The sequence below is a fragment of the Punctularia strigosozonata genome (genome assembly GCF_000264995.1).
Source record: "Punctularia strigosozonata HHB-11173 SS5 unplaced genomic scaffold PUNSTscaffold_8, whole genome shotgun sequence".
Taxonomy (NCBI): domain Eukaryota; kingdom Fungi; phylum Basidiomycota; class Agaricomycetes; order Corticiales; family Punctulariaceae; genus Punctularia; species Punctularia strigosozonata.
Genome location: NW_006767440.1, coordinates 740,984 through 756,754, shown reverse-complemented (window position 1 = coordinate 756,754; position 15,771 = coordinate 740,984). Strand labels below are relative to the sequence as shown.

Genomic DNA, 15,771 nt, shown 5'->3' with positions numbered 1-15,771 from the left:
ACCCGCCTGCTTACTCCGGCTCGCGGTCGCGATTCGGACCCTCGAGCGATACTATTGAGATGCGGGAGATGACCAGCCCGTTGCCGGTATCTGTCCGGCCCCTCGTGACGAGGCCGCCGACGACGACCCGGTCGACGTCCATGAGCACGGTGGAGATGTCATCGAGTACGGGGGTCAGTCCACTCGTTACGAGACCGCTCGTCGTGAACCCGACCGCCAGCCGGCCTACTCCAGCGGCCACGTATTGAGGCTGTCAGAGAATATCCGGGCCAACCCACAATGCTGGAGAATTCGTGCAGCCCGCAGCAGGGCTGCCTCCGTGCGACGCGCCCAAGGAAGGCGAGATTGATCAAACGTTTGCATGGCTCTCCGCACTTTCGACAAGCTGCAAACGCACAGAGCTGTGAAAGCTGATGCGTCTTGGAGGCGTGCTATTGAACAGAAACGAGCGTCTAAATAATGGTGAATCCCATCCGACTCCGGCCTTTCCAACGAACTGCGGCTTTGCGTAATAGGTTATGTTAGCAGTACGCCTATCTATTGTACAGATGTAACTAGGAACTGTAACGGAAGAAAACTAGACGACGAGAATGTCCACGATCCGGATGTATGCGACGAATGAAGCGCGAGATAAGTTACGACTAGCCAGATAACCGAAGTGACTCATTACAAGATACGTCGGCAAATGATGGCAAGAACAAGCACAGCGAGGACGCCGATAGCCGCATCTATGATCATGGGAGGCCGCGGCGGAGAACGTGTGGTTGCTCTTCTAGTAGCTACGGCGACTTGGGTCTGGGGTTGAGCGGCAGGGTTTGCAGGCGGTACAGGTCCGGAAGAAGTCGCTGTGGTGCTTGCAGGAAGTATCTCTGGGGCGGAGAGAACGAGCTTCGGCTCGACGTCTTCATGAGGCACGATAGCTTCGGATCCTGGAACGGGGAGAGGTTCGGGAGTCAACGTAGGGTCGGGAGCTGGAAGAGCCGGATCTGTAAGCGGCAGTGTCGCTCCTGTCGTTGGTTCTGTAGCCACACTCGACTCGGTTGTGTGTGCGTGCTCCGCGGGTAGAGTTGGTTCGGTTGTATGGGTATGCTCCGTGGAAGATGAGGAAGAGGGACCAGTTTCGGCATCGTTCTTGGGTAGGTCTGGGAGACAGTCCACGTTCATCTTCTGACAAGTTGGGCACGTCCAATTGCGCGAGCTGTGATGGCTCAAATTGAGCGTCCACGGTGAATTACAAGGACATGCACTCACGCAGCAGCGAGGCGCTTTCTTTCCGATGGTGGATACTCTACAGCGCCGACACCAATCGCGGCTTTGCCCTTGAGAGGGAAGAAGCCCATGAGACCGATGATCGCTGTGAATCTGGTCAGTCTGGCGATCCTGCTGAGAGGTTTGGTTATATTTAACCTGTTCGAACACCCCATGCAGGCTGCCAGAGCTCCTCGTGGTCTGGAATCAGCGGTGTCAGTCCTCCTTATCTGCATAGAGGCGCATGCCGCTCACAGTTTGTAAAGCTAATGCAAATCTTGAAGCACCCGTCAGCTGAATACCTTGAGTCCGACTGTGACTAACGCACCTTTGTGTTCAGCTCGAAACGACCATTTGGTGTCAACATCATGATAGACGGCGGTCGGAACGGATACTCGGCTGGAAGCAGTATCCGGAAGTGATAGAGTCCACCTTCAAAGTCGGTGTCAGGAGGCCCACGAATGGTGCAGTGCCACTCCTATTGTCAAGGAAGCCAGTCAATTCGGGACTAGCGGTCGGGAGACAAGACCCGTAACGCACAAAGATATCATCCTGTAAGTCGATAAGATGCTGGGCACTAGCAGAGAGGAAAGTCCTGACACACCTCCAAAGGTGCAGCAGTGTAGTCCGTGCAAGGATCGTTCGCAAGTTCCCTCGCCTCCTGCATAATACGCTTCACAGCTACCGATGCGCAGCACGTTAGCGAGCCTTGTCACGACAAACGCTTCAGGTCATGTTCACCTGAATTATTCTTGTTGAACGACGCCATCTTGAGATATTCAACCCGCAGGACGAGCTACACAGCGGAGACAAAGAGGTTTCTTCTGAGGGAAGGAGCGTGAATCAGCTACAGGGTCAAGTATGGCGATAGGAGCGGCAACGTGGAAGCGCGGTGACGCTCAATCAATGGAAATCACCTGATCACCATTGGCTTTCCTTCGCTCTCTTCCGTCGCCAGCCATCCCGGTCCGCTCGCAGGTAGTTGGGGAAGACAACGTAGCAGGATGGGCGTCATCACCATCAAACAGCTGAAGGTTCGGCCACGGAAGGGTACGCTTGGTCATAGTCTACAGGGCGAAGAGAGAGCGTAGCTCACGTACTGACATCCCTTAGCACCCCCGCAGGTTATGTGCGCGGCCGAGCTGGGAACGATGCTCAGCTGCTGGGCCGCCACGAGCGACATGATGTCCGTCGGCCCATGTAAAGAGACTGCGGACGCGCTTTTCCACTGCATGAGGACTACGGTGCGTGTCCGGCGTTTCCTTGGCAGGAGGCCTGATTCTAAACCGTCTGTACTCCTCAGCCGATGGGGGGCAAGGGCCATCGATCTACCATCAACTATCACCTCGCGAAGCTTAGCAAATCTCAGAGCAACAAATAAGCCTCTACTTTGCACCCGTGTCCTATGAGTACGACATATGCATGTGCATATACGCGCGCCCCCGCGCCGTGTCAAGAGCCGGCCGCAGGGACGCCCCATCATAGCCGCCTTTACCATCCTGAGTACGCCGGACCCCGGGACCACTGCGCGTCGCCCATGCATCTGCATGTAGATTGTTACACTAGTCGATTAATGAGCTCATTGGTTTTTTCGAGTTCCTACAAAAGGCTGCGCATCATCTCGTCAAGAGCACTCTTTCTCAGGACTGAAGATAATCAACGTCCGGTCTAACTCATGCGGCGTTTTATATCGTACACAGGTCGAGAAAACCGATACATGACTTACAGAGACAATCATGTGACATTCACGCACCTTGGTCATTATCCGAATTCGAGTGCTACGCGAAGGACTCGGTCGTCCTGGTCATTCTTCCTGATCAATGAAAGCGGCAGTCCCGTGCCCAGCAGGCTCTTGGCAGGTCGACAAACAGAACGACTAACTAACTATCCACCGAAGTTGGATGCAACCTCCGATCTTGACGACGACTCCGTGCGCTGCGACTATGGAGAACCACGACGTATCAAGAATGCAGTAGTCTCATGCTTGCTCGCCAAGCTTCCTCTCTGGTCTCTCCAACGTGCTGAACAACGACTCACGTGTTCTCTTTTCTACCGACACACCGAGATGAAATTCCGCCTCGACCAACGTATAAGTAACGAGCTTGCTGAGGAGACTATCAGCAGCTCAGAACAGCATGGCTTCGCCTCAAGCTTCCGTCTCCAAGCATCTTCTCTTATTTACCTATCCAGCCTGGGGTGCGCAGTGGCTTCCGTCACTCTTGTGATTACCGTCTTATATCGAAACCACAGGACACGCGCGTCCCCTATGCCACTTCGCAGCGAGGCTCGTCAAAGCCCGCCCCGTGAACATCACACTGCTCGCTTGGCCGTCAATCATAGACAAGGTACACAACGAGGTCTCCTGCAACTTCGAACCGAACGAGGAAGATGCCAAACAGTTGATCAGGTATGGCTCCGTACACGTGGTCGTCGTATGTGACCATTGACGCTCGCAGGATCGTGTCGCTTACATCTGACGCTTCGTTGTCGGATGCGCAGCACGGCGGCACACTCTTTCGCGCCGTGTACGCGAAACTGCTACAGGCGCAGTCTGTGACGTGCGCCGCTAGGGGCACCATCTTCGCGCCCTTACCGCCGCCCATCGCCGCTATCGTCGACGTGAGGAATTTGGATGCTCTTTTCCCTGGGCCTGATCCGTTCTGACGCTTTACGCGACATAGTTCTTCGCACTTCCCGTCCTGCGCGCCATCAAGGAGCTAAGCCCGCTCATACCCGTACTCGCGTGGCAGAGCGGCGCCACGAGCGCTGTCGTACGTCTATTTGGCCCTAAGGAGCGTGGCGGTCTCGGCGACCTTCGGCCTATTCTGAACGAGATTGCGGCGCGGGATTGCAATAACCTCGTCAGCGCCGCCAGTGAGGTACGGTCTTCAGGATTCTGCGCCGTCGGATCTGAACGGGGTACTCGTGCTGATAGTGGATGGAGAACCGTCCTGGGGAGGTGTACCGCCTTCCCGGTCTTCCGGAGATGTATGACTACGAGGACTTTCCGCAAGAGGTGAGATATGGCTGTCAGTGTATGTAAAGATCGAACCTGACTGGAATGGACGATGCAGATGACACAACCCATGATTCAGCGCTGGATGCACGGTCAATCCGCCGCATACGAGTGGGTGTCTCTTCGCTCAGCAAGATTCTCTACCTGACGTCGTTTCTTTCTCTTTCCACATCCCAGCTTCTTCCAAGAATGTGATGGAGTTGTGCAAACAACCGATGTCGCGTGTGATCCGGGCGTTGCGATTATGGAAGACTGGATGACGTCTTTCTCGCCGCCTCGTAAAGTTTACAACATTGGACCTCAGCTCCCGTTTGGTCTAGCCTCGGTTGATTGTCCCGCGGTGATCGATGACTTTGCTCGTTTTCTTGATGCGGCCTTGCAGTGTAACGGCCCTCATTCCGTCGTCTATGTAAGTCATTCTGTCCATACTCCAGAATCTTACAACCGAGGAGCGCCTTTCACAGATTTCGTTCGGGACGATTTACGGCTCCTGGGCGCACCCGGAGAAGCTATGGGCAATCCTCGATGAGCTGATCGATCATGGCGTTCCCTTCGTACGCCTTCCTTATCTGTCATTGAGTCGCGGTATTAATGCATCTGTTGTGTCAGATCCTCACGCATTCTTCGCCGCACGCAACCGTGCCTCTGACCATCTCGTCGAAAATAGAGAAGAGCGGACTCGGGATTGTGTCCGCGTGGGCACCTCAGCAACGCATCCTCCTTCACCCGGTGCGTCTTCATTCGTCCAGCAAGGATGCTCTCAGTTAGGGTGGCTGACATATCTAATGCAGGCCACCGGCTGGTTTTTGACGCACGGAGGCTGGAACAGTGCGATGGAAAGTCTGACAGCGGGCGTGCCGATGTAGGCAACAACTTATCGACGTCCCTTCCTGCGGCCCTTACTACATTACGCAGGATCTGCTGGCCTTTCGCCGCCGACCAACCTCTTGTTGCAGCCGCTCTGTCCGACCCCGACGCGCTCGACGTTGCCTATGAGCTACTTGAGGTGCGAACAGGCCCACATATACGCAGGCCAGTGTACCGCTCTGGACACGCCCCGACGGGCACTGTGGCCGGCGTCCGGAGCGAATTCAAGGACGTGCTGGTGGGCATGCGTGGTGAGGATGGGAGAAGGAAGAAAGTCAATGCGGGGCGGGTGAGGGACATGCTGCTGAGCAATGCGGACGAGGGTGGCCGAGCATCGAAAGCAACGACACAGCTCTTAAAGGATTTAACCCTGTAGTTTGTCCGCATGCGCCTTGAACAGCATTCTGATGTATATGATATTCCGCATCAATGGCAATATACTACTAATGCTTCCTTGGCCTTATTGTTCAACGTAACAAATATGCGTTGTCCTGCGAACGAAGACCGACGAACAAGCAGAGGTCAATTATCTCGTTTCGTCGTCGATACCGCAACCCCCTGTCTTTGCAGCCTCGACATATGACGAAGACGCCAACAGACAACGGAGGGTCTGAGCAGGCCAACCGTTCACCTCGCGAACGACCAGATAACTATCAAGCAGAGATGGATGGCAGGAATTAGCTAAGACTATGCCATTAGACATGTAATATCGATTGAATTCGACATTTATCACGAATGCGGCGAGTCAATGATCTCCGGCTCCTTGTCCACATTCGACAAGATGAAATAGTCTTCTCCAGACGCACCTCGGTCGTCCAGTACCTGCACCAGCTCCGTTTGACCGGCAGCCTTTCGAAGTTTCTCAAGGTCTTCGGGCTTGTCAATGCGGCTGTTGACGAGCGCGAGGGACAATGGCCCGTTCGTGAGCTTGGATCTTCGGTTCAAGAGGCTTCGGAATCGACTGAGCAGATCCTGAGACGGTCGTCGATCTTCCAGATTCGCGTTAATCCTTCGGAGCTCCGGAAGCAGAAGATGCTCCGTGGGCTGTTGATCGCTCTTTCCCTGCCTTGGCGACGATTCGATCAGGAGAGGAAGCACCGTCTTGCACGAATGGTGATCTCGGAGCCAAAGCTCGGACGCGTTCCCTCCGTGCTTGAGAATGCGGACGATCGAGTCCCGATCAGAATGCGAAAGGAGGAGCAGGCCGAGTATCTCGAGATGATCGAGCTGTAGCATCCCCACGAAGTCAATATCGCGGTTCATGGTGTCGAAGAGGGTTCCTTTGAGGATCACACGAAGCAATGGAGGGTCATGATGATGTAACACATGTGTTGCGTATGCATGGAAGGCAAAAGTGTCCGAGGTTTCGTAGCATTCCAAGCGGCGAATACGGGGCCCGGTAACGCATAGTGTGCAATGATCCTGCAAAAACGCCAATAATCCAGGCCAATCCCATGGACCTCGGTCAAGGCTGGAAAGCCGGATAGTCACCGAAGCCTCAGGAGGTACTCTGATCATGTTGATCAATTCGCTGGCTCTTTTGTCCCAGCGTTCCAACGAATCCTGAAGATAAAAAACTTTCAGTCGAGGCAGCATGACGGGACCAGAACGTGTAGTATTTTTCTTCGAATCCGATGGCGAGACTCAACGCAGGTGCAATTCGTGAAGCAATGGCATAAATCTCAATCCGTCGATGAGTTCTGCCACGGTGAAAACCCCATACACACTGTCCATTTCGAGTGTTGTCAGTCCTTGCAGTAGCGACCTTGACATCGCAGTCCAGTGGAGTTTTGTGCGATATAAGTGTAGATGGCGGAGCTGTGGGGCAGATAGAGCCAAGAAATCGTTTGGTAGACACATGGGGGTCCTTGATATGCTAATGATGGAGCACGAGGACAGGAGCGGAGCTGGCTGTAGGAGTTGGGTAAGCTTTGGGAGGGACCAGCTTGTACAACGAAGCCGAAGTTTTACTGTGCGATCCATGTGAGAGAGGACGGTGTCGACGGCAGCGGGGGAGGCTGTTGTCGTTTTAGAACCAACGCTCACATTCAACGTCAACGGCGCGCCTTTCGACCTCGATAGGAATGTCTGAGTCATCTTCGGGGAGGCTAGGACATAGCCGGGCAGTTCCGCCCAAACAGCGACAGTTCCGAGCCCGACTTCACGCCAACGGCGACATACGTTCATGAATGCGTGGCTTGAAGTGAATTGAACGGGTTCGTCCTTTGAAGCAGGCATGCTATGACAGAAGACGGAGGTTAACAGTTCAACGGGAAGCTTGTAGACAGGCGCCAAATGGTTGCGCCTCTCGCGTAAGGCCCGAACCTCTTCAAGCAGGCCGTGTATCTTGCTATCAATTTCGCGACGTATCTCGTCCGCCGCAGAGCTCAGCCAAGGGGCGTCTGCGGAAGAGAGTTGGCTAAAGGATTGTAAAGTTGAAGAAGCCGGATTGCGCTATTGAACAGACGCTACTCGCCTGTCCATTTTCCTACGCGAAGGAGTCTAGGCTTCGTCGTATTATTCTAAGATATTTGCGACGTGCAACAAGGTCGAGCCATAGAGCACACCAAACAATCGCTGCGGCTCGGACGGCATGGACGTGAGTAAGGGGGCGGCAAGCGCCTCATTCCGACTCCCCCGTCCAATCTGATTGGTTACATTCGGGCGGAGATTACATCGGACCACAAGGCACAGGTCACCCGTGGCTCGGAGTTCCAACTATGCACCGTCAAATCTACGTAATAAACAAGCGCCCGAAGCTCCACATCTCAAGGCCCAAGACGGAAAGTGTCATCACGCAGAGAAGAAAATGCGCAGTAGAGGTAACAATTACGTAACTGACCAGTATCAGCAACAATGTAACCTTCGGCACCTCGGCGAGCTCCTTGATCAGATTTACAACTGATTCCAATACATGATCTAAGCATTCTCACACTCACTTTGTCACGCTGCTGCGGCCAGATTAATTCGAGCGCCTAGCTGTCCGATTTCCGCGGAGCCATCACGCTTTATCACGCTTCTGTAACGTTTTGGCGGGGTCACAGGGGGTGTCACTATGACCGAGTCCAGTACCAACTCCTTCCCCTTACGGGGGGAGTCGGAATTTTGTGCTCAATCGCGCAAGTGCAGCTCTTTGTCAACATATTTAACAGGTCGACGCAATACCTATGACGAGCCTAGTGAAGTTCATCCTCCGGGGTCTCATCCGGTAAACCGAAATAGCTTTCTCCGGACACGTCCGCGTCGTCCATCAACTGCACAAGCTCCGTTCTGCCGGCTGCCGTTCGCAGTTTCTCGATCTCCTCGGGCTTGTCGATTCGACTGTTCACGAGCATGAGCTCCGGAGGCCCACTCGCGCTTCTGGACCTTTGTTTCAGGAGGCTTCGGAGTCGACTGAGCAGATCTTGACTCGGTCGCCGCTCTTCCAAATTCGCGTGAATGCGTCGGACCTCCGGCAGCAGGGGGGGATCCGTGGACTGCCCTTTCTTCTTGCCCTGCTTCAGCGATGATCTTGCCAGCTGAGTAAGAGCCGTTTTGCTCGCGTAGTGACTGCGAAGCCAAAGCTCGGACACGTTATGACCGTGCTTAAGAATGCGAGTGACCAAGTCTTCATTGAAACCATCTCTAAGGCATAGGCCAAGCACCTCGAGATGTTCAAGTTGAAGCATGCCCACGAAGTCGATGTCGCGCTCCGTATTGATAAAGAGTTTGTCATCGATGATCAAACGAAGCAATGGCGGAGTGGGGTCATCCAGGCAGGGCGTCGCGTACGCGTGGAATGCGAAGTTACGTGAATCTTCATAGCATTCCAAGCGTCGTACATTGGGCCCAGTATCGCACCGGGTGCCATGATCTTGCAGAGATGCCAGTAGTCCATGCCAGTCCCATGGAAATGAGATCTCGCCGTAGGAGCGAATACGGATAGTCAGAGAGGCTGCGGGAGGAAATCGGATGCCACGAATGAATTTGAGGTTAGATACTTTCCCACTGAAATAGAAAACTCGCAATTGAGCCAGGATAAGAGGATTATGCTCGTGAGATGCCTCCTTGGTATCCAGATCATTACCAAGGACCGAGACGTCGTGCATGCGCAGTTCCTGGAGCCGTGGCATCGATCTCAATCCGTTGATCAACTCTGCCGCGGTGTCGAAGACGCCATACATATCTTCCAAATGGAGCTTGGTCAGAGAGCACAGAAGCGAGGTAGACATTGTGGCCCAGTTTAGTTTCGTGTAACACATGTGCATGTGCCGGAGTCGCGGGGCAGATAGGGCCAAGAAATCGTCTGGTAGCTGCACGCGGTGCACGAAACACGAAACAAGAAGCGGGGCAGGCACTGAGAGTGCAACCTTCAGGTTGGGAGAACTCGTGCAGCGAAGTCGTAGATTCACTGTGTGGTCCATGTGGGAGATGATGCTGTCGACTGGGCTGGGAGAGGCGGATCGAACGATCGCGTTCAACGTGAGAGGCGTGCCCTTCGACCTCGACAGGAACATCTGAGTCAGCTCCGGGGAAGCTAGGATGCGACTTGGCAGGTTTGCCCACACAGCGGCGGTTCCGAGCCCAATCTCACGCCAACGGCGCGATACGTTCATAAATGTGTGGCTGGATGGATACTGGACAGGGTCACCCCGGGAAGCTGGCATGCAGTGACAAAAGATAGAGGACATCATTTCGACGGGAAGCTTGTAGATCGGTGCTAAGTGGTTCCGATTTTCTCGTAAGCTCCGGACCTCTTCGAGTAGTTTGTATATCTTGTCATCAATCTTCTGTCTGATCTCATCCATAGCAGAGCTCCGTGGAGAAATACTAGGAGAGGGGAGCCGGCTACGGTTGTCAGGTGGAGTGGCGTCGGGGAACAAAGTCATGAGATGCGCTGGAAAATGCTTCTGAATAGGCGGAACTTGCCTATCCATACTTCTTGTTGGTATCAATATTGAGTTGCGATACGCTCTAAGCGCGCAACGAGCTGGCCAATCTGGGCTTGTTGGCTCGTTCGACGTAGACTACGACCACAGCCTGTATGCGTCGACCTACTTCGTTGAATTCTGGTTCTGCGCTTCGATTTCTTCTTCGTGGAAATCGCCTCCTGAGAATGGATGTAGCAGCCTTGATCAGAGGCGAGGAAGAGAACGACTTTCATCTTTTTTTTTTTTTTTTTTTTTTTTTTTTTTTTTTTGGTTGTAGGCTACTCTCAGACGGTCGGGCCAAGCCCGCCTCCGAGAGATCATCGCCTGGTCAAAGTGTGGGTAAGAAGTATCAGCCTGCATGTGTGTCATAATCATAGAAGTCATATATCACCGCGCGGAAATGCTTTACGCACTTCGAGTGTGAGACTCCAACCGCGGGGTGGGTTATCCACCCCGATCGCGTATTGGTCGTATACTCACTAAAACCGCGCTCTTCCAGATCCAGTCCTCGGGGAGGCTTTCTTCGTCATCTAGTGCGCCCAACCAGGTCTTCAGGACCGTTTTCCTTGCTAGGGCCTTCGTTCCGTAACGTGATCCGTTCGCCATCGCCCTATCTAGGTTCAGCCGTTGGTTAATTTTGGCTACCCACCTATTGTGTATCTCCGTTCGCGTGTGCCTTTTCTCTGGGTGTTCCCCGCGTTGGATCCGCCGTTCGCACCTGATGACCCATATCATGTAAGCCGACGTCGCGATCAGGATCTTGTAGAATCTGCTAACGCTCCCATCCTTGTCGTCCTCAAAACTCGCCATGCACGACGCCATTATGGTGCCGTACGCGTTGCCTGGCCATGGCTTGGACGTCTTGCGTCTCCACAGGGACTCCGCTAGTCGCCAAATTATGTAGCACCCGCTACCTTCGCAGTCGGTGAGTATGTGCTCTATGGATTCTGTGCAGTCGCATACGCCGCAGACTGCTCTGTTTTCGTAGTTCTGTATTTTCTCCCAGAAACCGCCCACCCGGTGGGCCTCGTGCACGGTTTTGTACAGGAACGCGCGTTCGGCCCTCAACATGACCGGGCTGCGGGTTGCTTTCCATATCTGGGCGTCTGAGGGGGGGGTCTTCCGCCCTAGTCCGGCCGCCGCCCACCGTATTATGTCCAGGTTCATTGCGGTGTGTCTTCTCGTGGTGGGCTTCCTTTTCTTGATGAGGCTCCGGTATAGGGAGCTCTGGGTGGAGGCACAGAGTCTTGCTCCGTGTATTGTAAACTCTGGAGGAGGCGCGGTCAGTTCCTCGATTGGTCCCGCTTCATTCGCTGCTTTTGCGGCATCTCTCGCCTTCTTCACTGATGCGTTCTTTCCCTTCAGAGGCGTCATTATGAACGCCGTCCAGGCCTCCCTGGCCCTTATATTCGCGATCGCAGTTCTCTGCGCGTCGGATTCGGTTTTATCGACCCAGTCGTTATCTTCGTTTCTCGCTCTTTTCGTCGTGAGCTCTTGGATTACGGCCTCGCTCGGAACGCGAAGTATGAGCGGTTTGGAGGCGGGGATGATGCTCGCGGCCTTTGCTATCGCTGCGTATATCCCCTGCGTGTATGTCGTCGAGTCCCCGCCTGGTGTGCGGAAACCTTGGTTGTATTGGCTGCCTTCTCCAGCCCAGATACCCCCTGCGTGCCTGGCGTCTTCGCCTTCCTTGGACCATCTGGCCCCAGCTACTGCCACTGAGATCGCCGAGGTGTCTCCAGGACTAGTTCGCGGTCTCGGTGGGGCCCTTCTTGGGGTGAGGTTCCCTGCGAATATCCGGAAGCAGTCCCTCGTCTGCCTCACTATGTGATCGGAGTCGAAGGGTCTCAATTGTCCTCTTTCTTCGTCAGGTATCCCCGCGCAGGTGACGTTACTGTCGAATTCCTTCCTTATGTACTGGGGGCCAGAGGGTTTCCATCTCTCTCCCAGTTCGTTGTATACTCTCTCGCAGGCTTTGCGGCATGCCTCGGGGTTCGTACATCCTCTTGCTTTTGCCCTCATGCATGCACCGCATAGGCAGTCTGTTCGAGCTTTATGGTTGTTTGGCCAGAAGTGTGTATAGTATGCGGAGTCGCCCACGGTGAGCAGGTCATGGTTTCGTCTCAGGCATTTCGCTCTCGGCGTGTTTTGTAGGCGTTTTGCGGCGGACTCCCCTCCGATGTGGAGCCACAGCGGGAGCTCGGCTTTAACATTAGTGCTGATTTCTATCGCCTCGAACTTTAGATCGTGCTTGACAGCGGTTACGACTAGGTCCCGCAGCTCTTTCGGTAGGTTGCCTCCTTTCGTCTTTGGTTTCCAGTCCTGTTGGAAACAGTTTATCAGGGCATCCTCGTCCCACTTACTCAGGGATTTCGGGACGTTCCTTCTCATTATTTCGTCTGCCACGTATGCCCACTTTGGGCGCGTCTGTCCGATGTCTAGGTACGATTGCAGCCACGTTAGCTGGATCGCTTCGTTCCTTTCCTTCAGGCTCAGGATCTTCTTTCCTCCCTCTAAGATGGGCCTAGCCATCGTGTCTTTGTTGATTGGTGGGGTTTTGGGTGAGTTCCAGACGAAGGTCTGTATCTTTTTCGTCAGTGTCTTTTCGATTTCTACCGGCATTCCCTGGACTTTAGTTAGGTATTGGCTCATTCCTCCTACCACCATTTGGACTATTAGGCGCCTTCCTTCCAGTGTTGGATGACTCCTCTCCCATCTGCCTAGCGCCGCGTCGATCTTTTCTAGGGTTGGTCCCCACGGGGTAGCGTCGTCGGCTCCGTTTCCGATCCAGGCCCCCAGGAAACGTATTGCCTCGCCGTCGCTCGCGATCTTTATGCCGTCCGGGATGCAGTTGTTGCCGGCGGCTAGCCTGCGCGTCGCTACTACTTCCGCCCTGTATTGCTCCGGGCCTAGTGGTATCACCGCGGTTTTCAGCACGTTGAATTTTGCGCCTGATGCGGCGCACCACTCGTCTAGTATCGCGGTGAGGTCTTCGAATTTGTCAAGGTGGTGTAGGATGACTGATGTGTCGTCTGCGAATAGGGACACGATAGTGCGTTCCAGTATTCCGGGGATGCTCATCCCCCTTAGCGTTGACCTCCGGATCATATCTGCGAGCGGCTCGATTGCTAGGTTGAAGAGGAGGCATGAGAGGGGGTCCCCTTGCCTCACTCCTCGAAATACACCGTACCTGGTGCTCAGGACTCCGTTTATGATCACTAGGGTCTCTGCCCCGTCGTATAGGTGCTTTATGGTGTCGATGAACGACTTGGGGAATCCCATTTTCTCTAGTATGTCCCAAAGGTACGCGTGTTCGATTTTATCGTACGCTTTTTCTTGATCCAGGGAGACCAGGGCTCCCCGGAAGTCAGTTTGGTCTGCATAGTGCGTTGTCAATTTCGCGAGCTTAACCTGGTCAAATATCGATCTTCCGGGGATGAATCCGGCTTGATCCGGATGGACCACCTTTTCGGCAACTTTGGACAGTCGTAGGGTTAACGCTTTGGTAAATATCTTGTAGTCTGCGTTCAGGACAGTAATCGGGCGGTAATTGCTAATGTCCTGCCTGTCATTTTTCTTATAGATCGGGCAGAGCCATCCTAACGAAAAGTCGGTTCCAGAGCATATCCCGTTCTTCTCTATGTCGTTGAATACTTTGGTGAATATCTCGGCGATGTCGCACGTCGGCCTGTCATCATTCTCGGTTTTTTCGTATTGTTCGTGCAGGTATTTCCACATCTCTGACGGGAATCCGTCCATCCCGGGGGCCTTCCCGTTAGGGGCACCCTTGATCGCTTGTATTACCTGGTCCCTTGTGACCCCCTGCGCCATGTGATTCTTTTGCTCTTCGCTGAGGCGTATTTTCGTGCTATTCCGCACTCTCACCCTGGCTTCGTTTGTCTCATTATCTGGTCTCCTGCCTAGGTTCTGTAGTCCTTCGTGGTAGTCCCGGGCCGCTTCGGCGATTCTTACCGAGCTCGTCAGGAACTCTGGCTCGTTCGGGCCGCCTCTCTTCGGGTTTCGGACTCTCGCCAACGTATCTCTTGGTCTCCTATCGCCGTTGATCGCGGACCAGTACTTCGATATGACCTCTCCCTTGAGCTGGTCGTGTGCCGCCGAGTTCGTTCGTGTCTGGGTGTGCTTCAGGGCGGTAAGCTCTCCTATCTTTTCGTTTATTATCGCTCCTTGTATGGAGCGTTCATTTTCGTCAATCTCACGGTTATTGACGGTCTGGCTTAGGCGGAGGTTTAGGCCGGCGATCTTCCTATCGATCTTCGGCATTCGTTTCCTTTGGATGTCTCGTACGTCGCTCTCCAGCTCTTTCTTGAAGTCTGCAAGGAGGGTCTGTGGGTTCCATGTCGGGGAGCGATGGGGCAGTTTGCAGGCGAGTTGTACGTTCGCTTCCAGTTCTCGTGTCATTGTTTCGATGCTCTCCCTAACTGCCTTGTGTTTTAGCATTTCAGCGGGCATAGCCCATCTTCCCTTCCCTATGAACGGTTTGCTCGCGTCCGTTAACTGGACGGATACCATTCGGTGGTCCGTTTGGACTGCCCCGGGGGGTTCTATGTACCAGACGTTGCAATTGCGGAGCGTATGCTCGGCGGCGTATATGCGGTCTATTCGTGAGTGGGAGCCGGTCGCGTTCTGCGTGTAGCTGTACTGAAGATAGTCCTCATGGTCCATTCTCCATCCGTCGTGCATGCCCATTTTCGCCTTGAGGGTGCGGAAGGCCTCCACGGCTTCGCCGTTGTCGTTATGCATCGGAAGGCGGTCCAGCTTATCTTCTACTAGATTGAAGTCGCCCATCATCATATCGGGTTTAGGGAGCCGCTCCGTCCTCCATACTCGTTTCAAGTTTCTCCAGAATTCGGAGTTCTCTTTGGCCTCGTTCGGTGCGTATACCCCCAGGATGGTAAGCTCTTGGTCCGAGTGCCATGGTATTCTCAGCATGACGGCACGTCCCGGGATCACGTTTACGATGGTCGCATCTTCCGCGTTCGTGATTTCCCTGTTGAGGACGAAGGCGAGGCCTCTCGCGGCGGTTGGTGCCTCTTCGTCCTCTGAGTTGAGGACGCGTAGTCTCTTACTGAAGACTGATTCGACCTGGTTTTTCAGTTCCGCCGTCAGGTGAGTTTCCTGGAGCAGGAGGATGCCTATCCTGCTATCCCGCACCAGTTGGTTTATGTGGAACCACTTGTTACGTGGTTTGTTCTGTTCGAGGTGGGTCATGTCCCCTCTCCCTCTCATGTTGAGGCTTGCAATTTTGATTGACGCCTTAGTGTTCTTCATCCCTTTAGGCTTGCCCGGCTTGGCTCCCGGGCGCGGGGCGTTTTCGGGCTCCCACATCATGTCTTCGTCCAGTTCGAAGTCCCATGGTCGTTGCGCCCCTTCGTCGTCTTCGGAGCTGTCGTCGCTCTCGTCGTGCGTGGCACTACCCCTGGCTCTCTCGGCTTCTTCTCGTGTCCGGGGGGTTGGTTGCGGCGCTTCCGCGGTGTTGTTCGTCGGGTAGTCGCTCGCCTCCTGTGGTTGATCTGGGAGGCGGAGGGCTCCCCTAGGTTCTCGCTCATGGGTCTGTGGTGTTCGAACCGTTGAAGTCCCACCGCAGGGCGGGGGATTCGCTCTGTTTAAACTGTGCATCTCCGTCCCATGCACAGCGGACCGCGCTCTCGTCCCGGGGCCGTCTCCCTCGTTAGGGCAACGGTCAACGCTCAATACAGGTTGCTGTTTGTC

General features: G+C 54.3%; 8 protein-coding genes across 8 annotated transcripts; 2 read left to right on the top strand and 6 right to left on the bottom strand.

Annotated features, from left to right (window-relative positions):
* Nucleotides 1-666: 666 nt before the first annotated feature.
* PUNSTDRAFT_103885 (UBC-like protein) lies at nucleotides 667-2,087 on the bottom strand (the record flags this gene model as incomplete). The annotated part of the gene is made up of 8 exons (XM_007384829.1): nucleotides 1,990-2,087; nucleotides 1,853-1,929; nucleotides 1,789-1,800; nucleotides 1,577-1,726; nucleotides 1,504-1,525; nucleotides 1,408-1,449; nucleotides 1,252-1,354; nucleotides 667-1,198 (listed from the first exon to the last, which is right to left on the bottom strand). The coding sequence occupies exons 1-8, from the start codon at nucleotides 2,015-2,017 to the stop codon at nucleotides 667-669; spliced, it is 966 nt and encodes a 321-aa protein (XP_007384891.1). The 5' UTR covers nucleotides 2,018-2,087.
* Nucleotides 2,088-2,202: 115 nt separating this feature from the next.
* Nucleotides 2,203-3,258, top strand: PUNSTDRAFT_53145 (uncharacterized protein). Its single transcript, XM_007384828.1, has 3 exons — nucleotides 2,203-2,298; nucleotides 2,362-2,492; nucleotides 2,552-3,258. The coding sequence occupies exons 1-3, from the start codon at nucleotides 2,253-2,255 to the stop codon at nucleotides 2,627-2,629; spliced, it is 255 nt and encodes an 84-aa protein (XP_007384890.1). The 5' UTR covers nucleotides 2,203-2,252; the 3' UTR covers nucleotides 2,630-3,258.
* Nucleotides 3,259-3,383: 125 nt separating this feature from the next.
* On the top strand, nucleotides 3,384-5,507 carry PUNSTDRAFT_135305 (UDP-Glycosyltransferase/glycogen phosphorylase; the record flags this gene model as incomplete). The annotated part of the gene is made up of 11 exons (XM_007384827.1): nucleotides 3,384-3,444; nucleotides 3,499-3,655; nucleotides 3,705-3,867; nucleotides 3,930-4,127; nucleotides 4,184-4,264; nucleotides 4,323-4,375; nucleotides 4,442-4,673; nucleotides 4,729-4,818; nucleotides 4,874-4,993; nucleotides 5,056-5,126; nucleotides 5,180-5,507. The coding sequence occupies 11 exons, from the start codon at nucleotides 3,384-3,386 to the stop codon at nucleotides 5,505-5,507; spliced, it is 1,554 nt and encodes a 517-aa protein (XP_007384889.1).
* A 353-nt stretch (nucleotides 5,508-5,860) lies between these two features.
* PUNSTDRAFT_135304 (uncharacterized protein) lies at nucleotides 5,861-6,394 on the bottom strand (the record flags this gene model as incomplete). Its single annotated transcript, XM_007384826.1, has 1 exon — nucleotides 5,861-6,394. One exon carries the CDS (start codon nucleotides 6,392-6,394, stop codon nucleotides 5,861-5,863), a length of 534 nt encoding a protein of 177 aa, XP_007384888.1.
* Nucleotides 6,395-8,307: 1,913 nt separating this feature from the next.
* PUNSTDRAFT_135303 (uncharacterized protein) lies at nucleotides 8,308-9,342 on the bottom strand (the record flags this gene model as incomplete). The annotated part of the gene is made up of 1 exon (XM_007384825.1): nucleotides 8,308-9,342. The coding sequence occupies one exon, from the start codon at nucleotides 9,340-9,342 to the stop codon at nucleotides 8,308-8,310; it is 1,035 nt and encodes a 344-aa protein (XP_007384887.1).
* A 1,179-nt stretch (nucleotides 9,343-10,521) lies between these two features.
* PUNSTDRAFT_20626 (uncharacterized protein) lies at nucleotides 10,522-11,616 on the bottom strand (the record flags this gene model as incomplete). Its single annotated transcript, XM_007384824.1, has 1 exon — nucleotides 10,522-11,616. A coding segment is annotated over one exon (1,095 nt), but the record flags the coding sequence as incomplete, so codon positions are not given.
* A 933-nt stretch (nucleotides 11,617-12,549) lies between these two features.
* On the bottom strand, nucleotides 12,550-13,149 carry PUNSTDRAFT_32279 (uncharacterized protein; the record flags this gene model as incomplete). The annotated part of the gene is made up of 1 exon (XM_007384823.1): nucleotides 12,550-13,149. A coding segment is annotated over one exon (600 nt), but the record flags the coding sequence as incomplete, so codon positions are not given.
* Nucleotides 13,150-14,214: 1,065 nt separating this feature from the next.
* On the bottom strand, nucleotides 14,215-15,012 carry PUNSTDRAFT_18435 (uncharacterized protein; the record flags this gene model as incomplete). Its single annotated transcript, XM_007384822.1, has 1 exon — nucleotides 14,215-15,012. A coding segment is annotated over one exon (798 nt), but the record flags the coding sequence as incomplete, so codon positions are not given.
* Between the last annotated feature and the right edge of the window lie 759 nt (nucleotides 15,013-15,771).

Coding starts and splice junctions, on each gene's coding strand:
- PUNSTDRAFT_53145 (XM_007384828.1), top strand. CDS start 2,253: ATGGGCGTCATCACCATCAAACAGCTGAAGGTTCGGCCACGGAAGG. Junction 2,299..2,361: donor GAAGGTTCGGCCACGGAAGG/GTACGCTTGGTC, acceptor GACATCCCTTAG/CACCCCCGCAGGTTATGTGC. Junction 2,493..2,551: donor TCCACTGCATGAGGACTACG/GTGCGTGTCCGG, acceptor TGTACTCCTCAG/CCGATGGGGGGCAAGGGCCA.